This window comes from Sporobolomyces koalae, assembly GCF_050403365.1.
Source record: "Sporobolomyces koalae JCM15063 DNA, S_koalae_JCM15063T_v1_ctg20, whole genome shotgun sequence".
NCBI classification, from domain to species: Eukaryota; Fungi; Basidiomycota; class Microbotryomycetes; order Sporidiobolales; family Sporidiobolaceae; genus Sporobolomyces; species Sporobolomyces koalae.
Window position 1 is genome coordinate 238890 of NW_027481751.1, and position 22840 is coordinate 261729.

The 22840-nt window shown below is 55.2% G+C and overlaps 8 protein-coding genes across 8 annotated transcripts; 4 read left to right on the forward strand and 4 right to left on the reverse strand.

Annotated features, from left to right (window-relative positions):
• Positions 1-634: 634 nt before the first annotated feature.
• Positions 635-3394, forward strand: JCM15063_001954 (MFS transporter; the record flags this gene model as incomplete). Its single annotated transcript, XM_076679206.1, has 14 exons — positions 635-1194; positions 1256-1401; positions 1462-1482; positions 1587-1719; positions 1786-1836; positions 1904-1989; positions 2049-2161; positions 2222-2444; positions 2505-2520; positions 2576-2605; positions 2666-2936; positions 3001-3081; positions 3141-3184; positions 3247-3394. 14 exons carry the CDS (start codon positions 635-637, stop codon positions 3392-3394), a joined length of 1923 nt encoding a protein of 640 aa, XP_076533730.1.
• Positions 3395-4315: 921 nt separating this feature from the next.
• JCM15063_001955 (MFS transporter) lies at positions 4316-6816 on the forward strand (the record flags this gene model as incomplete). The annotated part of the gene is made up of 10 exons (XM_076679207.1): positions 4316-4872; positions 4950-5120; positions 5190-5203; positions 5263-5491; positions 5555-5926; positions 5998-6027; positions 6086-6356; positions 6413-6450; positions 6514-6694; positions 6757-6816. 10 exons carry the CDS (start codon positions 4316-4318, stop codon positions 6814-6816), a joined length of 1923 nt encoding a protein of 640 aa, XP_076533731.1.
• Positions 6817-7281: 465 nt separating this feature from the next.
• JCM15063_001956 (reverse transcriptase family protein) lies at positions 7282-12909 on the reverse strand (the record flags this gene model as incomplete). The annotated part of the gene is made up of 3 exons (XM_076679208.1): positions 7282-11016; positions 11272-11794; positions 11900-12909. 3 exons carry the CDS (start codon positions 12907-12909, stop codon positions 7282-7284), a joined length of 5268 nt encoding a protein of 1755 aa, XP_076533732.1.
• A 183-nt stretch (positions 12910-13092) lies between these two features.
• JCM15063_001957 (uncharacterized protein) lies at positions 13093-14199 on the forward strand (the record flags this gene model as incomplete). The annotated part of the gene is made up of 4 exons (XM_076679209.1): positions 13093-13095; positions 13173-13552; positions 13625-13833; positions 13904-14199. 4 exons carry the CDS (start codon positions 13093-13095, stop codon positions 14197-14199), a joined length of 888 nt encoding a protein of 295 aa, XP_076533733.1.
• A 133-nt stretch (positions 14200-14332) lies between these two features.
• On the reverse strand, positions 14333-16253 carry ESA1 (NuA4 histone acetyltransferase complex catalytic subunit ESA1; the record flags this gene model as incomplete). Its single annotated transcript, XM_076679210.1, has 4 exons — positions 14333-14510; positions 14576-15783; positions 15856-16159; positions 16225-16253. 4 exons carry the CDS (start codon positions 16251-16253, stop codon positions 14333-14335), a joined length of 1719 nt encoding a protein of 572 aa, XP_076533734.1.
• Positions 16254-16355: 102 nt separating this feature from the next.
• Positions 16356-17199, forward strand: MRM2 (21S rRNA (uridine2791-2'-O) methyltransferase; the record flags this gene model as incomplete). Its single annotated transcript, XM_076679211.1, has 2 exons — positions 16356-16762; positions 16830-17199. 2 exons carry the CDS (start codon positions 16356-16358, stop codon positions 17197-17199), a joined length of 777 nt encoding a protein of 258 aa, XP_076533735.1.
• A 1764-nt stretch (positions 17200-18963) lies between these two features.
• On the reverse strand, positions 18964-21714 carry JCM15063_001960 (uncharacterized protein; the record flags this gene model as incomplete). Its single annotated transcript, XM_076679212.1, has 4 exons — positions 18964-19314; positions 19388-19618; positions 19676-19804; positions 19861-21714. The coding sequence occupies 4 exons, from the start codon at positions 21712-21714 to the stop codon at positions 18964-18966; spliced, it is 2565 nt and encodes an 854-aa protein (XP_076533736.1).
• Positions 21715-21883: 169 nt separating this feature from the next.
• On the reverse strand, positions 21884-22505 carry JCM15063_001961 (uncharacterized protein; the record flags this gene model as incomplete). Its single annotated transcript, XM_076679213.1, has 2 exons — positions 21884-22243; positions 22299-22505. The coding sequence occupies 2 exons, from the start codon at positions 22503-22505 to the stop codon at positions 21884-21886; spliced, it is 567 nt and encodes a 188-aa protein (XP_076533737.1).
• Between the last annotated feature and the right edge of the window lie 335 nt (positions 22506-22840).

The window sequence follows — 22840 nt, forward strand, 5'->3', positions numbered from 1 at the left end:
CGATGTGTCATACAGCAACTGGTTCCTCTCGTCCGGCGCCGAAAACGCCGGAGATCGGGAGGCCGAGCGCGAACGCGCAAGATGCGGTGGCGACTTCGGCGGCGGCGGCACCGAACCGGCTGGCATTACCACGATACTGCGATCAGCGAGAGTCAGGCTCGGTCCAGGAGGTCCTGACAAGCTGCATCTCGGTGGGCTGGCCGCCGAGCATGGCCAACAGGAGTAGAGAGACTTATCTATAGCTAATTTCGTCTGCAGCAACTTGAAAGCGTAGATTGTCTAGGAGCTCGATCGCTTTATCAACCGTCGTCTATCAGATAACGGATGATCTATCCGGTTCCGACAGGCCGATCAAAAGCATTGTTGGTGCGATTTTCGCGAATTACTGTAGAATCGGTCATGACGTCGTCTCGAGATAATTTTCGCGGAGACTGACACTTGTGATCGACGCGCTTGCCCTCGACACTCAGCGATCGTAGGTTGCAAAAATGTCGTAACCTGGACGAGCGATCCCTATCGCTAGAACAGGCCGAACCTGCGGCACGGTGCGTTCATACGGCTCGACGGCCTTCTCCCTCCCACTAACCTCTCGAATCACCACTCACTGCGACACAAAAGCTCCTCCAGCGTCAGCATGTTCGACCTCATGCGCGATGCGCCGCTTGGCCAGATCCTCAACTTTGTCTCAAAGGGCAAGATCTTCCCCTACCCAGAAGACCGTCCCGACTACGTCGTTCCCGAACACTTGCTTGCGCGCACCGACGAGAGCCACAACTACACTCGGGAAGAGCGTACATTCGACAATGATCACGTCGAACAAAACCGCAATGCACCCCGCGGTCACGTCGATGCAGGTACCCTTAGGAAAGCCGACAAACCCGTCAAACGCCTACACCCAACCGACCACGAGCAAAACGACGAGAGGGAAGAACGCGAGCCGAGACCCCGTCGGAGTGACAGCAGTAGCCAAACCCGCGTTGGTGAGGACGAAGGTGCTGGGCGGGACGAGGAAGAAGGCGCAGCTCGCGAGAAGAACGAGAAGGGCGAGAAAGTACACAAGAAGAACGTCAAGACTGAAGACCATTGGGCCTACAAGCTCACTGCCGACCCAAAGAAAGCAAACGAGGACGGTCGACATGAGCACTACCAGTACCTTGTCGATTGGAATGGTGATGACGATCCCGAGAATCCTCAGTGAGCACCAGTCGTCATCTCTGCAACCTGTCGAGGCTCACCCAGCTTGCATCCACCATAGAAACTGGTCGACCAACAAGAAGATTTTCGTCACTGCCGACATCGCGCTCTTGACCGCTTCCGTCTACATGGGCTCGGCAATCTATACTCCCGGAGAGCAATCTGTCATGGAGCAGTTCGGCGTTTCGCAAACTGCATCCATTCTCGGTTAGTTCGCTCGCGCTCTTTCAGGCAAAGTGCAAAATCTGATCCAGCCGTTCCACACAGGTCTTTCGCTTTTCATTGTTGGTGAGTGCTAAAGCCCTCGGGGACGCAAAATTCGGGCTTCAGGACCTACCCAGCGGGTTGGAGCATACAGATCGACGATACTGAACAAAATTCCGCATTTGCAGGATATGGACTCGGTCCTATGCTCTGGTCTCCGCTTCAAGAAACGCACCAGCTCGGTCGCAATCCTGTCTACCACGCTACTCTCGGCATTTTCGTACTCTTCCAAGTCCCGATGATCCTCCCATCATGCAACTTGTGCGTCTTGCTCTCTAGGTGTCTCATACAATCGCTAGCCTCTCAGCTGACGCACACGGATTACAGCGGAACCCTTCTCGCTTTCAGGTTTCTGACTGGATTCTTCGGCTCTCCTTGGTAAGCATGTTCGCCCTCGCGCGGTTGGCGATTCCCCTCAGCGATGCTGACAAGTCGGTTTCTGCAGTCTCGCCACGGGTGGTGCAACCTGCGGCGATGTATGGGATCCCTACATGCTCGGCTACGCGATGGCGATCTGGAGTGTCGGAGCTGGTTAGTGCAAGACTACGATCAGACGTGGAGACGGACAGTGCTGACAAGTGCTTGTACAGTTTGCGGACCTGTGCTCGGACCTGTCGTTGGAGCGGCTGCCGCTCAGGCGAATGGGTGGAAGTGGACTATTTGGGAACTCATGTGGCTCTCTGGCTTCTCCTTTATCGTCATGGTGAGCATCTTCGTCGAGTACGCCCCGCAGAAGAGCTATTGGCTGACCCTAGTACCGCAGTCACTTTTCCTCCCCGAGACTTATGGCCCCAACATCCTCTACAAGCGTGCGCGCCGCCTTCGCAAGCTGACCGGCAACCCACTCATCATGACGAAGGAAGAACTCGAAGCGCAAGATTCGCCGGGTATCGCCGCCAGTGGTGGAAAGATGATCCTCCGTGCATTCCAGCTCTTCGCTGAGCCCGCTGTCTTCTTTGCGAACATGTATATCGGCATCATTTACGGTATGTAACTGCTATCCTATCTTTTAAAGAAGCTTGGCTGACTCCAACCTGTTCTTTCAGCTATCTTCTACCTCTGGTGAGTATAATCAGACTGGTTTCTTTGGTCGGCGATTTACAATCTTCTTCTACAGGTTCGAGGCGTTCCCCATCGTCTTTGCTGAGTAAATTAATCATTTTTCTGTCGTGTTTCAACACAACTAACACTCTCATGGCGATGACAGAAAGCGCGGCTTCGGTCTTCTCCCGTCGACCCTGCCTTTCCTGGCGTTCTACGTGTCTGGTGCCCTTACACTTGTGGTCTACATCCTCTACCAGAAGTGGTACTTCATTCCGAAGCTCAAGGAGACCGAGCTGAAGCTTGCCCCGGAGCGTCGGCTCGAGCTGGCAATCTGTGGATCCATCTTCATCCCCGTCTCCCTCCTCATCTTCGGTTGGAGCGGTCAGTATGACTACGTTCATTGGATTGTGCCCACCATCGGTGCAAGTCTCTACGTGAGTTCTTCTTGCAGCACCATTCCTTCCAGGACTTGCCCTGACTGTCAACTTCCTCTTGCAGTTCCCTGGTATCTACTACTGCTTCCAGTGTATCTTGTTGTACCTCGCCCAGAGTTACCCCTCGGTCGCTGCGAGCGTTTTTGTAAGCGTGTCCCCTCTGTCGGCACTTCCAGCTGAGTGCTCACGATACCCCCCATACAGGCTGGCAACGATTTCTGCAGGAGTGGTATGGCGGCAGGATTCCCGTATGTTGCAACTTCAAGTCGGCAAGCGATCCGATAGTTGCTGATTCTATTCTCGTGAACAGATTGTTCGGAGCGGCTTTCTACCACCATCTCGGCGTCGGAGGTGCTTGCTCCCTCCTTGCTGGACTCTCCGCTCTCATGATCATTCCGTTGATCGCCTTGTGGAAGTACGGCCACAAGCTTCGTGAGCGGAGCAAGTGGTCTCAATAAGCAGCGACAGTCAACATGTCTGCTCCCTCCTCGCAATCTCGCCAAACCGCTTCACCTTTCGAGCCTCCGTATTTGCAACCGACCGAACCCCATAGCACTCGCGACACAAATGTCGCTAACCTAATAATCGCAATGTTTCATACTAGATTTGTTGTCCTTTTCGTTCGACTTTGTAAATAGCAACTCGATCGAACATTCAAGCCCAGCTCCCGAGAAGTGGCAGTGACATATACTATGACCTGATTGGGGACCGCAGGCAACGTGAATGACCGCCAGATGAGAGCGAGAACAACGAAAGGAACCGTGCCGCGCGCTCAGAGCTATTATAGCTGCAGGGGTTTTGATCTAAAGCTCCCTACCTGAAAGTTCCTCTCGCCGCGTCGCGCACTCAATCAGACAATGCTCACACGCGAATCAGCCTGCGAGCTGAGCAGCCACGACTATACTTTCGGCCCGACAAGCTCTGTATGCAACGAGCCCAAAGCTAATCAACCTACAGTGCCTTCGATTTACGTGAAGAGATTGCTCGAACCATACCTTCGCTAGCTCCGTCGGCAATACAAGATACTGTACAATAATTGTCAGCATTCAGCCACAGGAGGGTCGGCCAACAGCACGGCTACGCACAAAGAGCCTATTTCGAAATAGACTGGTGACGATCGCGAGAAGGGCTATGTAAAATCAATATTGAGGTCGGAGCCAATCAGCTTCGAGCTATTGGTATGTGAAATGAGTACGGGCCGTCGATCGTGCTACTCGCAGGCAGCATCGACGTCGTAATTTCATGCGCTCGCTCGCTCGCTCGCTCGCCTCCGGCAGGCTCGTTTTGGCTGTTCCATGCATTTCAGCAGCATGCCCTCTTGTGGCTTGTCCTAGTAACTTCCCGCTGCTTACACCTCGACCACAAGCTTCGTCCTCTAGATGCTGGACATCATACGCGATGCTCCACTGGGCCAATTCGTCAACCTGGTATCAAGAGGTCGACTCTTGCCCTATCCCGATCAGCGACCTTCCTACGTCATCCCTGAGCGGTTACTTCCGGCAGTACAGACGGAACCGCTCAACGGCGCAAGCGACCCGACTCTGGTCGCCAGCACCCGCACCCCGAAGTCGTCGCCTCGAGCCTCCGTTCTTTCCGGCTATCCCCCGGAATCCGCGAGCTACCACTCCAGGACGGTGACGCCGCAGCCAGCTGTCGATCTGGAGCGCCGCAAAACCGAATCTTTACCGCTTCGACCGCTCCAAGGAGGTCAAGACCTCGAGCGTGGCTCGTCAGCGCAAGAGCCGCAACGGCCACTATCCGTCGCGGGATCGGACAGTGGTTCGTCAGTGAACACGGAGACACGGAAGAAACGGGAGCATGAGCATTGGACAAAGAGAATGATGAGAGATCCGAAGATGGTCAAGCAAGAAGGACTCGAGGACGACTACGAGTTTCTGGTTCGTTGGGAAGGACCAAATGATCCCGAGAATCCACAGTGGGTCACACCTCATCCAATTCCGCGGCGGTCATTGCGAGCAGCCGTCACTGATTAACGAACATGCATGCCAATAGAAACTTCAGCCGGGCAAAAAAGCTCTTCGTGTCGTTCCAGATCTGCCTCTTGACGTTCAGCGTCTACCTCGGCGCCTCTCTAGTAGCTTCAGCAGAAACGGGTCTGCAGGAAGAATTTGGAGTCAGCAGAGTGGTCTCGGTCTTGCCGTTGTCTCTCTATATTCTTGGCTAGTGAGTCCTTCCTTATCTCTTACCTGGAAACGCGACCTACGTTTTGACCATTCCATTCTGATCTCTCAGCGGTGTTGGTCCGAGTGCGTCGAATTCTGCCTCGCTCTACGACAGGCGTACTGACGATCCGTGTGGCTCGCAGTGTTGTGGTCCCCTTTGCAAGAGATTCCTCACATCGGTCGCATGCCCGTCTTTGTCGGTTGCATGTTTGTATTTGTGATCTTTCAGATCCCGATCGTCGTCTCTGACAGCTACGCTGTCATCCTCGTGTTTCGGTTCCTCACTGGATTCTTTGGTGCGCCACCACTTTCTGGAGGAGGAGCTGCCCTTATCGACCTTTACGATTCATTGCATGTTCCTTACGCTCTCGGGTGAGTCACGCACCTTTTCATGGCGAAACAAGCTGCGTTTCCTGATATCAGCCTTGCGAACAGGGTCTGGGCTTGTGCGGCGATTTGCGGACCCATCCTCTCGCCGGTCATTGGCGGGTTCGCAGTCATGAACACAACCTGGCGGTTTTCAATCTACGAACTCATATTCGCATCTGGATTTGCCTTCATTTTCACCTTTCTGTTCTTACCGGAGACATACGGGCCGACTATTCTTCGGAAACGGGCAACTCGATTGCGCAAGCTCACTGGAAACGACAAGCTGGTCACTCGGGAAGAACTCGACTTCCAGGACGACGCGAAGCTCTTCCAAACGATTGGCACAACTATCTGGCGAGCGTTCCTTCTCTGCGGAGATCCCATTGTTCTCTTCACGAATACGCTGCTCGCATTTGTCTACGGTGTCTTCTACCTCTGGTGAACTTCGTTTCACATTCCACGTCGCTTCTCATTGCACTTTGTGCTCACGGACTCGAGAGATCGTACAGGTTCGAGGCGTTCCCGATCGTCTTCACCGAGTAAGTTGTCTCACGATAGCCTGGATGCTTTCCCGCTCACGCTCGCCTGTGTCCACAGTAAGCGTGGATTCAACCTCGGGCAATCTGGCCTACCTTTCCTCGCGTTCTACGTCAGCGGAGCCCTGTCACTCCTCGTGTACATCCTGTACCAGAAGTACCACTACATTCCAAGACTGAAGCGCGAATTCGAGAACGTACCTCCCGAAGAACGACTCGAGCTTGCCCTGATGGGCGCGCCATTCATCGGTGTTGCCCTGCTGTTGTTTGGCTGGCTCGGTCAGTATGATTCGATCCTGTGGATTGGTCCGACTATCGGCGCAGCGATATACGCGAGTCACTTTTCTCGTCTCTCTACCGTTCCCTGTCCTGACGAATAACTACACAGTTTCCGGGCGTGTTCTACATGTTTCAATGTCTTTCGGTGTAAGTCGCTCTGACAAGGAAGTTCACGCGTCGAACGTGTGTCTGACTCGTTGCCACCTGCAGTTACCTCGCGCTCTCGTACGAGCAATACGCCGCTTCGATCCTCGCTGGCTCGGCTCTGTTTCGCTCATTGTTCGGAGCCGGACTTCCGCTGGTGGGACACTTGTTCTTCACGCGTCTCGGAGTTGGCGGAGGATCGTCCCTCCTAGCTGGAGTTTCGTTCGTATTCATCGCACCACTTTACGTGAGTTTTTTCTGTGATCCTCTAGCTTCTGCGAGAAAGCTCACCAGGGTATAATGCTGCAGTATCTTTACAAAAACGGTCCGAAACTCAGGGCTCGCTCTCGCTGGATCAAGAAGGAATGATAGGGCATTGGATCACCTCTAAGCTCAATTTTCCGCCTATCAGCCCTTCCTCATGTAAACATATAACGTACATCTCCTACGACATTCACTTCATTATGCTTCCTCTCACCGTATTCACTCCATCCGCATGTTGCATCATATTTTGCTGGTATTGGTTTGTAGCCTCGATAGACCTAAATTGTATATGCAAGCTCTGCAGTAGTATCAAGTCTTGAAGCAGGATGGTGATGGTGGCATGCAGAATAAGCATAATTTTTTTTTTTTGTAGAAGGGAGAGATACATTTTCACAGAGGTAGAACAAGTCACAACGTGCTAAGTGATAGATAATACAACAAAAGTGTTTCTTCACCGGACACGCAAGGAGCCAGACTCTCGCACTCAACCACCGAATAAAAAGGTTTGGTGTGAACGGCACGGTACGCCTAAAGCTGCCTAATTCCTCTGTGTACTCCGTAATTCAAGACTTACGAGAGTCGTCGAACAATGTCTTCAACCGCCTTAACCGCGAGATCCGAAGGGAGGGGGGAGGAGAGGAGTGGATTCTGTTGAATGCGGGACCGTCTCGTGTCCACCAGCGTTTGCAGCCCGACCGCGACGACTGCCCGAGCTTTGAAGGCGTCGCTATCGTCGAGGAGGAGCCGAAGAGTAGGCAGCCCCAGGAGGATTTCGTCGGGCGCAAAGGTTGACGCGGTGAACGCTCCGGAGAGCGACGAGGAGAGGAGGTCGAGCAGGGAGGACCAGTACTCTTTCGAGTAGTCACACTCGAAGAGAGCGTGAACGACATCGTCGGAGGCCGTAGAGCAGAAGAGACAGGTGCGGTCGGTATCCGGCGCAAAGTGAGAGAGTTGCGGCCGCCCCCGGATACCGTTGTGCAGCAGTCTCCAATGCGTTTCGGCCTCGCGAGCGGTCGCCGGTGCGGTGTGTATCCAGTTCCATGTCCTCCGAACGAGTGCCTCCGAGGATGGAGGAGAGGCAAACAGCCGTTCGAGTTTCGGATCAAGCGGTGCGGGAGGTCGGAGGTCATTGAGGCGACGACGAGCTCGCGAGGTCGAGAAGGCGGGAGGGAGGCCGTAGATGGTGAAGAAGGAGGACAACGGGGGAACAGGATGCGGAAGAAGAACACTAGGATATAAGGAGGGAAGAAGACGAGAGAAAATAGGGTGAGTACGAACAAAGACAGACCATAGAGTCCGAGCCAGTTTGATTCCTGTGGGCGCGCGCGCCAGCACGCCATAGCTTGGTCCGATTGTGCGGATGGTGCCGTCGGACGTTGGATAGAGCTGAGCAACGAGGTCGAAGGACCGAAGGGCATCGTGCGGCAGGAGCAGGTATGGTGGGAGTGCTAGAACCTCGGACGCGGTGAGTGTCGACAAGTTCAGGTCGACATGAGATGGGTGGATGCGCGACCCCGTGGCTGCGATGGAGAGCCAGAGAGGGTGCGCGAAAGAGGTGACCGAACGACGTAGAAGCGACCACGGATTGCGAGCGAGAAAGCGATGAGGTGAAGACGCTGGAAGCTGCGGGGCGTGGCGGCGGAAAGAGGCCTGCAAGAGGGCCGTCGCGAGCGGATGACTGTTAGAGAGGAAAGAACTTAATCGACGAAGATTGTTCGCCTCATTGAGATCGTGAGGGTCGATCAGACCCAGGCCTCCCTGTTTGACCGGTAGAAAGACGTGCTTCTTCTTCGCGTCGTGCAGCTTTGATCCCCATACGAAGTCGAGCAGGACCGTCCGGAGTCGAGTGAGGAAGTCGTTCGGGGCGGGGTAAAAGGAGAGGGCGTGAAGCGAGAGCGAGACGATTCTCGAGTTGGCGTACAATGCTCGAGTCCGAAGCGAGGTGTACAGGTTTCGCGCTCCTGTACAACGTCGCTCGAGCTTGACGAGAAGATGCTCGTAGAAGTCGCGGGGCTGAGGTTCGAGGGAGATCGGAAACCCGGCCCATGTTGTCGATTCTTCTGGTCGAGTCCACGCCGCCAGTGAGGCGGCCGGATCGTCGCGTGCCGCTGGTCCGATTGCGAACGCAGATGTCTTGGATGTGTTGAGCCGACCATTTGTCGCGAGGCGCCAATCCACAGCTAGCTGTTCTAGAAGAGGGAGCGCGTGCGAAAGCGACTCGACCACTAGGATAGAGTCGTCAGCGAACGCGAGTGACGTGAAGATCTCGCTCCGGATCCCATTGAGCGGCTCCAAAACCGTGAGGGAGATGCGACGTCGGATGAGGGAGTCCAAGAAAGGCTGGAAAGACAGGAGCCACGATGCGCATGAAAGCGGGCAACCTTGAGGGAGACCGCATTTCAGCGGCACCGGTTCTGTGAAAAAGCCGTTGACGTTGTACCGTGCTACGAGCCGACTGGAGTCGTAGAGCGCGGCGAGTAGGGCGAGAAAGCGAGGCGGGGCACCGAAAGCCTCGTAGCTGGCGAGGACCCAGTCGTGGTCGACTAGGTCGTACGCTTTCTCCTGGTCGAGAGAGAGAAGCGTCGCCTGTGGGATGTTGCGAGCCTGAATCTCTTCGACGAGCAGCTGCAGATGGAGACCTGCGTCCGAACTCTGACGACCAGGAACAAAGCCGACTTGATTTGCTGGAATGGATTGTTCGAGCAGCGGGTTGATGCGTTTGACGAGCACGCGAGCTAGAAGACGGTAGTCAGTTTCCCGTAAGGAGATCGGTCGGTAGTGCGAGACGAGCGAATCGTCTGCGTTCGGTTTCGAAGACTTGAACAGGAGGCGAACGCGCGCCTCTGTTTGAGATCGCTGGAGGGTTCCTCGTTCCCATGCGGCGTTGAAAGCGTCGGCAAGCTCATGGCTGAGCAGACTGGAGTTCTGTTTGTAGAACTCGTAGGGAAGACCAAGGAGGCCGGGGCTCGAGGACGATGGGGCTGATGCGATCGCGTCCGAGACCTCTTTCGCGGAGAAAGGGAGGTCGAGTCGCGCGGCTTGCTCGGGGTCCCAACGTCGTGCAAAACGTGGATCTGAGGCGGTGTTTGAGGAGTAGATCGGCTCGAGAAAGGCTTTCCGGACAGCACGAACCTCCTCAGTGTCGCGTTCTGACGGGGAGAACTGTGCGGAGAAGTGTGACTGAACGTGAGCAAGCGCTGTCTCGATATCGGTTGTGCGAGAGGAGTCGGCAAGCTGGATTGTGCGGAAGGTGGTTGATTTCTTTCGCGTAGCGAGCTTTCGGTGAAGCGTCTGTGCGTGCAGGTTTGCGTCTGGGAAGAAGGGGACCGAGGTCCGAAGGAAAACTGAGCGCGAACGGGCAGAGGCGAGAGCTCGGAGCTCATCCTGGAGTGTTCTCCATTGGAGAGCGTGGGCTGAAGTGAGGTTGGCTGTGGCTTCGAGGGCTTGCAGCTGGCTCTCCAAATCGCGTTCACGAGTCTGGTGGGAGGCCCGTCGTTGTCGTGCATATTGAGATGCAAAGGCGGCAATTTGTCCTTTTGCTGTCTCCCATCGATAATCAGCAGGAAGAGAGGCGATCTGTGGCGATAAGGATGAGTGGAACCAGGTCTCGAAGGCAACGGCAAAATGCACATCAGAGAACAGGGAAGGGTGGATGCGAGTGCTGTTCGCGTTTGTCGTCGGAAGAGAAGAGATTTGCGATGAACTGGGAATGTCCAGGTGCGCAATCACGGGCCGGTGATCTGAGGCGGGAGCGGTGAAGTTGATAAAAGCGTCCCGCACACAGGCTTTGTGCTTCGATCCGATCAGGATATGATCGATGCGAGACCAAGACACGATCTTCTTGTTCTTGATGTGAGGGCGAGTGAAGAGCGCCTTGAACGGGTGTACAAGGCGGAGAGCGTCTTCAAGATGAATTGGGGCGCGCGCGACAAGCGTTTCCCAGTGTGACCGATGGCCGGTCTGGTACTTTCTGTCAACGCGAGGGTTAGGACAGTCGTTGAGGTCTCCTGCTACAAGAGGGAGATGGTGCGGTCGATGAGGGAAAGAGAAAGATGAGAAGAAAAGCTTTCGATCCTCGTCTCGGACCGGGGCGTAAACGTTTACAACCTCGAGCGGAGCGGAGTCGCAGAGCGTAAGGTGGAGAGTGAGGATTCTCCCGTCACTCGATTGGTGTTGGCTCGGAGGCTCGACCAGGAGCGACGAGAGTGAAGGTGGAATGAGAGTGATGAGGTGCGGGGTCGAGAAGACCTCGAAAGGGAGCGAAGCGCGAAGATCATCGAGACCTGCGTCGTCCAAGTGATGTTCCTGTAGAAGAAAGATAGAAGGCGATGAAGAGGAAATTGGCAGAGATTGGAGGAAATTGAGGATCAAAGCGCGGTTTCTTGCTGTTGCAAGGTTCCGAACATTCCAAGTGATGAGTGTAAAAAATCATTAATGGGTGCGAGTGGTTTGCTCGGCGAGCTTGCTCGATGTGGGCTGAGAGGGGACTTCGTCAAAGGGGGAAACCACCCCAGATTCATTCGGGTTTTGCTCAATCGCCACCGCGTTCTCAGTCTGTACCCCTTCCTCCGTAGAGGTCGAGGTCGAGGCAGCGGGGAGCGAGTTGTCGAGCGAGCCCGACATCGACAAAGCGCGACCTTGCTGGGTGGTAGCGCGACTTGAGGCCGATTGCGTTGAGGAGGAAGGGAGCGGCGGAAAAGCCGACTCGAAATCCTCGCGAGGGCGTTTCGCCACGTGGCCTTCGCTGCCTTCGAAGGAGGATTGAGCCTTGCGAGCTTTTGCCGCTGCGCGGCGTTCTGCCTTCGTGATCGAAGGACTGAAGAGGGTTCCTTGAAGGCACCCTTCGTTGTCGTCCGAGTCGTTTTCCGAGTTGTCAGACTCGTCGATTAGGTGGCGGAAACCCGAGAGCCTCGCTCCTTTTGCGGCCAAGGGGGTCGAGTTGGCTTGCGAGAGTCGAGGTTTGAACGGGAGGCCTGTTCGGGTAAGGTTTCGTTGGGGAGGAGTCGAAATCGGGATCGTGCTCCAGGGCTGCGTCTTGCGCGCAGGAGTGAAGCCCGGGAGCAAACCTGGGATCTTGCGCGCTCTGCCCGTGGGGTCAGAGCAGTCAGTAGACACGTGTCCTGCGCGGTTGCAGGACGTGCAAGGGTATCTCGGGCAGGCAGCACTTTCATGGCCTGCGAACTTGCACCGTGGGCAGAAGGTCTGCTCGAAATTGTGACGAATTGGGAGGGGAAGAGAACCCCCGAGCATGATTGAAGTCGGTAAGAGCGAGGCGAGTACCTTGCGGTATGCGCCTTGAGGATCGACTGTGATGTCGTGGACCTGCACAAAGGCCGAGACTTTTCCGCCGAAGCGGTAGGTTTCCGGCCCGTTGTTGAAGTGCGTAACCTCGAAATGTTTGACAACCTTGAGGAGTCTCGCTTCATTGCCCTCGAGGATCTGCTTGAAAGCATCGACGATGGTGTCGTCGGGAAGGCCGAGGTTCTTGAGCTCCAGACGGAGCTCGACGATCCCCTTGAGCGACTCTGGAAGGGCAAAAGAGGTTGGGACCGCTTGCCCGTGACGGACATAGGCGGTCGTCAGCGCCTTCGCCAATGCCTCTGCATCTCGGAAGGAGACGTCGATATCGTAGGACAACGGGAGGTTGTCCCGGGCGGGATTGATATGAGCAATCCGGGTCCCTGCGACAACTCCAACGAGGGGTTGGAGCTCTTCCGTAACCTCTACGGAGGGGACGTAAGGTAAGGCGATGCCTCCGTTGTAGTGCTTTGCGATGTCTTCCAGGAGTGGAACGATATGGACATGTTTTGCGGCATGTCCCGCCCCTGGGCTTGTAACCCGGTGGCGCAAGGTATGGGCAGGTATCTCCTGTTCGGGTACCTGCAGCAATCTTGCTGCCTGCGCCAGGGCGGCGTTGGAGAGGTTGGTGATAGCGGGGTCGCCGAAGAGGGTTTTGGCCTTCGTCTTGTTGGCTTTGCCCGCCTCAAGTCCGGCCTGCTTGTAATAGGCCTCGAAAGCGTGGAGAACCGCTTTCTTCTCGACTTGGGAGGCGGAACTCCAGGACGCGATGGTCGCCTGGAGGTCCGAAGCGGTGTGGAGGTTGTTGGTGGCGGGTTCGCCGGTAATTTCAGACGGCTGGAGTGGGTTCAGCGAACCCTCCTGGCCGTTTGTAGTGGCAGTAGCAGCGGTGTTGGACATTGTGTGTGTGTGTGTGTGTGTGTGTGATAAACTCGCGGGTTAAATACTCAAGACAAGACAGGGGGAACCGATCAATCGCACAACGTGGTGCTGATCAGTGCTACTCCCGCTGATCCGCATAGCTTCTCCCCTTGATCGACATTCTCCGTCAAGTGAAGAGGGTGCAGTAGCTCACGGACCATCATGGTACGCCAGTGCTCATTGAATGTCTTCAAGCGTCTGCATGCGCTCACCACCTGAATCGCTCAACTCTCATGCAACAGCCTGCTCTCAACTACGAAGAAGACACCGAGTTCAACGAAGCGCTGCGCAAACATGGGATCCTGCCTCCGAAAGCGAACGAGTCGGACACTCGTTCGCCTTCTCCTCCTCCCGCTCCACCTTCTCCCACCCTGTCCGAACTCGACCTCGAAGACCTCGATCTCGACAAAGACGATTCGATCCGACGCGACGAGCTAGAACGCGCGATCGAAGCGAGGAAAGAGTTGGAACGACAACGGTTGGGCAAACGCAAGTTTGGACGAGTGTACCCGATCGGCAAAGTCGATTACAAACGAGAAGTGACGGATGCGAGCAACGAAGAGCTTGAAGGTGAACCAGAAGGATGGGGGATCGGAGTCGTCTGCACGCTGTTCAAAGACTAGTACGCATCCTTTCTCCCCCTTTCGCGCCGAAAGATTCAGGATCGAGCTGATGATTGTCGAGTGACGCTCAGTATCCCTGAATCGAAAGTACTGATGCCAATCCTCGATCAACTCGCATCCCTGTATCCTTCAACGAAATTCGTCAAGATCGTGTCGGATCACTGCATTGAGAACTACCCGGACAAGAACGTGCCAACGATGCTCATCTACCGTAAAGGTCAAATGATGGGTCAAGTGGTCGGACTCGGATCGGTTGGAGGGTTGAAGGCGACCTTGAGAGGCGAGTCTCCTCAACTCCTTGACACTCGAAAGCCAACGAGGCAAGCTGATACCTTCTTCTCGATGCTCAGATGTCGAAAGGATCTTGTTTGCATTCCGTGGAATTGACTTTCACAACAAAGTCGGTTACAGTCAAGATCCGATCTCGTCTCAATTCGCGTCGAAATCGGACGCGACGAAACCGTTGACAAAGACAGGAGAAGGTCAACCGAGACCGAGTTCGGAAGACGAAGAGGACGATGGGGACGACAGCGAGGATGATCAGGCGTTCGTAGGCGGTGGCAGACGGAGCGGGATCCGGCAAGGGACACGGGCAAGCCGGGCAAAGAAGAACAATGATAGCGACAGCGACGAGTTTGATCTGTAGATGATCTATCGCTCCTGTCACAAATTACAATACAGTCTAATCGAAACAACAACGTGACAACCAACAGCGAGTAGCCGAAAACATCCATGACCCGTACCACCCGATTCCATCAGGGTCCACCTCTGATTACCGCTTAGAACCCAAAGCGCAGCTCTTGCCTTGAAAAGACTGGGGGTTTCCAAATCAGTTTCGAAGGGTCGATCCTCCGCCGCGTTTTCGCTTTCACGCGTTCATGTTGTTCAAGCACGGCGGGCGAAACGGCGAGATGATGTTGCCCCTGACTGAACTTGAGCAATTGCAATACTTGACAGCTGTTGCACGCAAGCAGGGCGTGAGATCGTAATTCCGAAGGAAAGGAAGCGAGGATGAGACGCACGTGTGCATGATATCGGCATGAACAATCGCCGTGCGGTTCGCAATCTCGTCGATCGTGATATCGTCCTTCGTGTTGATCAATAGGTCGACAATGATTTCGGCCCAGTACGCTCGGTACGACAAGAGTCCGAGATCTGACAACGGTTTCTCGGGACTGCCCAATTTTTGTTCCTTCTTGCTCAGTTCGTACGAGAACTCGATCAAAAGTTTGCCGTACGACATGCGTTGATACTGCGGGAGCGTGAGGATACACGCAACGTTGTAGTTCTCGGCGCACTCTTTCTCCTTCGAGAAGTACCCAATCAGGTGGCATCCTGTTTCGTCTCGGGAGACCATGACGTAATACAGGAATGGGTCGACATCGTAGTAGAGGGTCTTGTGGTCGAGGAACGCTTTCGACAGGAGACACAAGTTGCGACACCAGGTTTTCTGCTTGCGGCCGTCAATCTCAAAGAAAGAGATCTCTTCGTGTCGATAGATCTCGTTTCCGGGCGGATGGCGCAAGGTGCATTTGGTGCGATGCCGTTCGATCTGTTTCTCCGACGCCCAGAAGCCGAGGCAGAACTCGCAAACGTAGAGGATGGGCGTGTGGGCGTATTCGACCGGGTATGGCGAGAAGTACCAGGCTTCAACCAGGTGACGGCCGATCTGGATCCGGTCCAAGTTCTTGACCCGCGAGACCTCCGAGTGAGATTGAGTCATCGAGCCTTGCGTCCGCAGCTTCTCGATTTCTTGCGATTTCGAGAACGTACCGCCTTCTCCGCCGTCCGCTGCAGACGCGGCATCATCGGATCCTTTGTCTTTGCCTCCTCCTGCCTTCATCTCGGCGTCACCGTCGGCATCTTCTGCATCGCCGTCGTCCTCGTCGTCGGCATCTGGAGTGCCCGGAACTCCATCCGTTCCTGCCGACAGTTTGCGCTTCTTGCTCGTGCCTGCTGCGCCGCCCGTCGACGCTTGGGTCGCAGCAGCCTTGATCGCGGCCTTGCGAAGCAATTGACTCGCTTCGGCAGCTTTTTTGATCTCGGTCGAACCGCCGGGTGAGGGTGGGGCTTGACCGGCAACGAGGGAGGACTCTCGAGACTGTTTGCGAGAGTCTTTCTGGTTGTGACTCGTCGAGGTCGAGGTCGAAGGTGCGGGAGCGGGCGGGATGGGCCATTCGACTTCTTTCGAGAGCAAGATGCGGGCTGCTGGAATCCATTCATCGAGACGCTACGCGTAGGCATGCATGGTGTCAGTCTCGAAGAAGGGGATGTACTTGACCGAGCAGGACGAGCGAGTCACCTTGTTGAACTCGACATAGTGAATGTAGTACTCGAGCCGGTCGAGTCCTTGTGCCGTCGAATCGGCCGTGTCGCTCGCATGCTCTGTTGATTCTCCCTGCTTCATGCGCTGTTTGCGTTCCCTCCTCTCTGACCTACCGAGCTTGCGCTCGCGGATCGAGAGAATCTCTGCTTTCCGAACCTCCTCGACAGGTACATCGCGCTGGACGGGTCGCTGAACGTAGACCTTGCAGCCAGTGACAATCTGGGACAGTGTGAGGGTGTTTGGGGGCGAGATGATGGGCTTGGGCGGCGGTTCGTTTGGACTGGAGGATGAAACATCGACATTTAGCTCTGTCCCTCTCGATCAGCTGACCCAGCGAGAGCTCACTTGTGGTTCGCTGTCGACGAAGCAGTCATCGTCGACTGAACTAGCGTGGCGACGGCGTGGTAGAGTGGTGGACAGCGACTGGCCCGCGCAGCTGCGGCTGTTCTTATACTTGTCAAGCTGCAACTCGCATCATGTCGCGATTCGTTGCCCCGGCACGACAATTCACACGCTGTTCAAGCTCGGCATCTTCTTCAGTATGGATTCAAAGACAGCGCAATGACCCGTACGTGCGCCAACGCCAGACCGCGAACGAGTTTGTCTCGCGTTCGGCGTTCAAGCTCGTCGAATTAGACGACAAGTTGAACCTGATCCGTCCTGATATGGTCCTCGTCGACCTCGGGGCCGCGCCCGGCGGCTGGATCCAAGCTGCGAACCGATCGCTCGATGGCACCGGCGCAATCGTCGGTGTAGACCTCCTTCCGCTCAAGCTTGCGAACCTAGGAGCCCTCGAGGGAGTAGGCTTCGTCAAGGGCGACTTTTTGAACCCAACGACGCAAGCAAAGCTAAAGCAGACTCTCGTCGCTGTGACGGGCAAATCGTCAGTGACATGCCTATCTGTCCTCGGCGGTCGAAGCTCTTCCACTCACGTGCATCACGTCTTGCAGCAACCCTCGAGTCGATCTCGTACTGTCCGACATGATGGCAAACACGACCGGATCAACCCTTCGAGACTCGGCCCTCTCGCTCACCCTGTGCGAATCGGCCCTCTCGTTTGCACTCGAAACTCTCTCCCCTTCGCCCATCTCGTCTTACCAACTCGTCATGAAGCACTTTACCTCGAACGAAACGAAACCGTTTCAATCCAGACTGCGACAGTACTTCAAGGTCGTCAAGTGGATCAAACCCGAAAGCAGCCGAAAAGAATCTCGCGAAGGGTTCTTGGTTTGCGGCGGGCTCAGACCGAGAGACTCTTGGCCTCGTGAGGCTCGCGATAGTGAAAACGGGTCACCTCCAGAGGACAGTCTGTATTTCTGAGCGGGAAAGCCTTCGCGTGAGTAGGTTCGACCTTGCGGACGACCGCGTCTGCCCCCTCGATCTGTTTCGCTTCATCGCTGACAGGCTCAGGTCACAGACGTACACAACTCAAGTGACCAGCTCTATCCTTGATACGCTGTCTCGTTCTACGAGTCCCTCTGTCAAGCGAGTTCCGCCGACCAGCAACTTCCGCCGTCCGGCTTTCGGCTGTATTTCCTTGTTGGAACCCAGTCGATCAGTTGCGATCGTACAATCCCGAATCGATACCGGCAAAGTCGCGGGCCGACATGCCAAAGTACCAGACTTGGCGAGACCTTCGGTAAGCTTCTCATATGCGACTAAACTCGTGCACACGCTGACTTACCCCTGTTTTATAGGCCTTGTGCGTCAGCGACTATAGACTATATACACAGCTGCTGTTGTAGCCAAAAGGTTTTTGGCAACCTCTCGCGCTTCTCTCATCGAACAATATGCTTTGAGAAACGTCTTTCGCGGTCGATTCGTATGATCACTACCTCTTTTTACGATCGTTGCTATCGTCCTAGTCAAGCTGCTGAGTGGTATTGCCATCCAATCAAACAAATCGTAATCCGCGCGCGCCTTCCGGATCCATTCAACAAGCCATCAACATTCTGCCGTCCCCCGGATCGTAAACTTGTCTCTGAGTACTTTATAGCAGTGCTGAGAGCTCCATGGTCAGGTCGAGACGCATTGTGACCGGACAGCGAATAAGTTCAAGACGTCTCTGAGCAGTGCGGTCGCTCGAAGAAACTTGCGGCAATGCTGTGATCATGGAGATTCGTCGAGTGCCCGCACTGCTCGGAGACGTCCTCAATTTATTCGCTGTCCGGTTACTATTCGTCTCGACCAGACCACGGAGACTTCTTGGCACTTCGACAAGAGCTCAGGAACAAGTGTACAATCCGAGGAGCTGAAGAGATCGATGGCTTGTTGCTAGGGGAGGTCGCAAGGTTGCGGAAGAAAGGGGGCACATATCCGAGAGCTCGTACGAGAATGCCGCGTAGAAAAGTGTAAGAGCGTGACGGTCCCTCCGAGGTCAGCATCTCCAGGGTCAAGCACAGCGTTGGAGATGCGGCCATCTTGACAAAGTGTGGTTCTGAGCGGCGGTGAGCGACGGACACCATGGGTCAGGGCTCCAAGTCCACCTGGCACGTGAAACTGGCAGATGTACGTCAGCACGGTCACAATCAAGGACCCAGACAGGCTAGAGCGTACCTTTGAGAGAGGGTCAAATGAAGAGTCAGACGAAGGACGAGGGGATACAGGGGATTTTATACATGTAGGGAGAAGAGAGGGAAGAGAGAGGGAGAGAGGGAGAGGCGGAAAAGGGAACCGAGAGCGCGAGCATCGGCGAGAAACGGTCAGAGTGCAGACAAACGTCACCTCGCGATCGGTCGTCATCGCGCATACCTGGAGCACAATTGAGCGCAGCGCGGACACTGGAGGTTCGAGCGCTCCGCATGCACTCGCGTCGCGTCCCGAATCGCCAGGATGCCCTCTGCTCATCCTCGCGTCAAACGACATGACATGAGCCACTCCGTTGAAGCAAAGGTTGCTGCCAACTTCTCTGTATTGACGGATCGGGTTTGATTGTTTTGGGTTTCCGTTCCAATGTGCTACATGCGAGACAGATTAAAAAGTGAAGTCCAGCTCCTTGTTTGATGGAAAGTGATGACGACAATATGTAATACGGGAATCGAAAAAAATATAGGTGAACACGCAATTGGGAGGGAGATTCGATTGTCAGCGTTGCTTCTTGGGAGCGAGCATCTCTTTCGCAGCCATTTTGATCGCCTTTTGAACCTTGTCATCGGAAAGCTTGTAGCCAACGATCGCAGGTACGAGGCGTTGAGGTGTGAATATGTCGGGTGGAGGTGCGAGGAGATGGTTGAGGACAGAATCTCGAGAAGGGAAGAGGTCGACACTCGTGAATTGTGATAGGCGCAGGATCGCAAGCGGCGCAGAGTATCGGGTTTTAGGTTCGAGTAGAAATACGTCGATGATCCGAAGGACGGTTGGAAGCTGCAAGATGGACAGGAAGCAGGTCGAGAGCCAGGAGACGAGATAATCGCTTGTTTCGATCTCGAGATCACGCTGTTAAGCATAATCGGACAGACTGGTCAGCCAGACAAACCTCGATCATCAGAGATCGGCAACCATCACTTACAAATCTGCGAGAAATCTTGGGCTCAACCGCTTCGAGGAGGAATGAGAACGCGACGACTTCGAGCCGAAGCTCTTCCCTTCCAACAACAAAAAATTGACGAAACCCGTAATTCCGGACCAACGAGACGAGCGTGAAGAAGGACTCCTCGGCGGGCATCTGCGTGAGAAGCAGTGCGACAACATCGGCGAGTCTGGGGTAGTACCCGAGCTGAGGATCAAGGTGGGAGAAAGCCTGCATCGAAACAATGAGTCAGGTACAAATGACAAGCAAGGAGATGACAACACCTACGTTCAGCACTGTCACGAGGTCTTCTCGACCTGCAGATGCACGCGCAAACTGCGGGTGGTCGAGCAAGAGCGTATCGAGATCCTGCTCGTAGGCAGCCGAATGTCGCGAAGGTCCTTTCGAGCTCAAGCGCTATGGAGGAAAGATACATCAGCCAAGAATGAAACCATGTATAGCGTCAAGCTTACCGCAAACAATTCAGGCTCGCGCTCTCGATCGCTCTCGGCGAGAAACGACCACACCTTGCCTCGAACCGAACTTGGAATGCCACCGTACACGAGCGTTCTCATCTTCTTGCTCTTTCTCAATTGCGCCGCGCTGAGACCACTCGAAAGGGTTTGCACCCATTTGAGCTCCCTCGCGCGGTGATCTTGGACTGAGCGATGATCGCCCTCGACCGACTGGGGTGTCGGTGGTGAAAAATGCGACTGCGCATTCGAGAAACTGTTTCCGAGATGGGAAGGCGTGGCGGGATTTGACAGGTGGTAAGGGTCGACGTAGTGGTCGTTGTGCGATAGAGCGGACGAGTCAGGGGAATCGAGGGACGCTAGGTCGTCAAGTGGCTCTTGATCTCGTACGACAAGAGCGGCATAGGGTTTGACGATTTCGAAAGCACTCGCGCCTATCTGGATCGTCTCCTCCTCAAAGTCCTTGTTCGAGATGCCGGTACCATAGTCGATGCGCTTCTTCTGAGCTGCTTCCGAGGATTTGCGGCTGAACTTGCTGCCGATCGAATTCTTGCGTAAGAGCTGACGAGCAGGAGACCGAGGAGGAGAGGCCGTGTCGAGATGATCGTTCCCGATCTGATCCGCGAGCCTCGGCAACGGCGGCGCAACGTTGGAGATGTCAAGGTCAGATTCGGTGGCGGATGACTTCCTCAGACGAAAGCTGGGCTTTTTGCGAAGCTTGTTCCTGACAGGCGTAGTTGCAACGTTATGTGTCTGTGATCTGTCCGAGTCCTCCGCTGCAGAAGAATCTTGAAACCGGTCGGTGGACGCGGCTGTTTGGAACGAAGCAGCAGCCGGTGAGCCGGCAGGGCCCTCGGCAGGGTAGTATACACCTGTGCGACTCTGGCCCAAGTTGAGAGAAGTTTGCGACGAGGGCGACTGCACATCCCTTGCCAAAGCCGAGGATCTGGCTGCTAATGACGATGTTGGAGAATCGGCAAAGACGTCGCTGTTTTGCGGGCTGAGATCATTGGCGCCGCCTGATGACCAAGCTGAAGCTGCTTTTTGTTCGAGTAGAAGTGCGGCGTGATCTGAGCAATAATCTTGAGAGCCAGCTGCGGGTGGCAGACCAGATTGTTCGACCTCTGGGTGATTATCTAGAATATGTCGTTCCTTCGCGCGTGCTGCAGATGATCTTGACACAACTTCCGCCTCCGATCTGCTGGAGCTGCGAGACCGGTTGGGCGATAAACGAGCGGGTAGAGCCGAAGCTGCGTCTCGCCGGCGAACCCGATTGGTCCATGCGTCCGACATTTCGGCGGTTTCGGTCCCTTGCGCATCAATCACTTCTTCGACGAGCTGCAGCTCATCGAGAGCTAAAGCGGGTCTCATTCCGGGTAGGTCCGTGCGGAATGAGGGTCCCCCAAAAGAAGCAGCGCTCGAACTCCTCGAGTACCGGTAAGAATCAAAGATGAAAGCGAGAGTGTTGTCTTCTCCAGGTGTTCCCGGTCCCGAATTCGAAGGAGACTCGATTGAATCTCCGGAGTAGGTACTGACAAACGTTGATTCGGATGTTTTGGGCTGGCGTCTGGGCGGAGGAGGTTGTAGATCGGCCAGGGAGGACGAGGAGGGAAAGGGCACAGACAAACCGGCCCCGACGACGAGAAGACCACGGGTAGTTGCGGACGCACTGGCCGGAAAATCCAGACTCGCCGCTTCAGTTTGACGAGGCACAGCACACAATTTTGGGTCGTATGAGTGAGGTACAGGTTCTGTCGGTAATACGTGATCTCGATCGTTTTGCGTTTGCTGCAGGTCTGCCCCAGTAGCGTCTGGTGTTTCCCAACCTACTGGGACCAAAGGCGTGGGTGGCATGGACTGTGTCTGGAAAGTCTCCACTGAATGAGGGGACTCGACGAGAGAGGGAGTGTGGGCATCGCTGACGAAGCAGGGGGAACGTGAGTCGAGGGATGATGGCGGTCGGGGATATAGACCTGCAGGGGTGAAGGCGCCTGCAAGTTGTGGCGAAGTCACTGTACCGATCCTACGAAATCAATTGCTGCTGGTAGCTGAAAGGAGGAGGATCACACGGACCAATCACGGCGTCAACCGACTGAGCTACCTGCGGAGCGGATCCGCTTTCCGTCCTCTGGCCCTCGATCGAGTCGATACCGAGACCTTGAATATCTCCCATCCGCCTCGTTGTGACTTTCGCGTTGAGGTCCACATTCTGCGATTCTGGCAATCCGACGGGATTCGTCCGGATCTGTGAGGCAGCCGCCAGGTTATTGTGAGAAGTGCTCGGACGCGAGGATCGTGGAGTCATGACGGGACGTTTGAGCTTGGCTTGCAAGAACTCGACATCCTCGGAACGGAACAGTCCCACTACGCCTTCGCAGTGACCCTGGAGGACACGCTGGTCAAAATCGCATTCTTGCTCGACCAAATTCTGCACTTACAAGGTACTGATCGTCGCCCAAGTCCATCAGAACAATGACCTCGTCACCTTCAAGCATCATGAGGTCTTTGTGCCCATCTTGCGAGACCCGATCAGCGATGGCTCGGGCTCTGCCGACTCCTCCTTTTGCGCTGAAACGGATCCAGCGTTCTAGGTCTTGCGATGCGAGTGGGAATGTCGGTCGGTGCTGAAACGCTTTCGACGTCATGACTTGGTCGAGGCGTTGAGCGGCGTCCGGCGGAAGTGCAGACGGTGTCGGCCGAGGAGCAGCCACCGAGCCGCGTTGTTCGCTGCTGCGGCTGCACTCCAAGTATAATGCGGGTGGAAGACTGGTCCAGAGTCCGCGGGCTGACGGCAGTGCTGTCTCGAGAGAGAGGCCCCCACACAGATGTCCACAAGTTGAATGAGAACTCGAGTCAATCCAACCCCGATCCTCCGTGATGGCTGGTTCGTGCGGGATCGGTCTAGGTCGCTCGTCGTTTCCGTCGATAGGTGCGCGTATGTGAATAGACTCTGGCAAGGGTCGCCGTCCGATTATGCTGG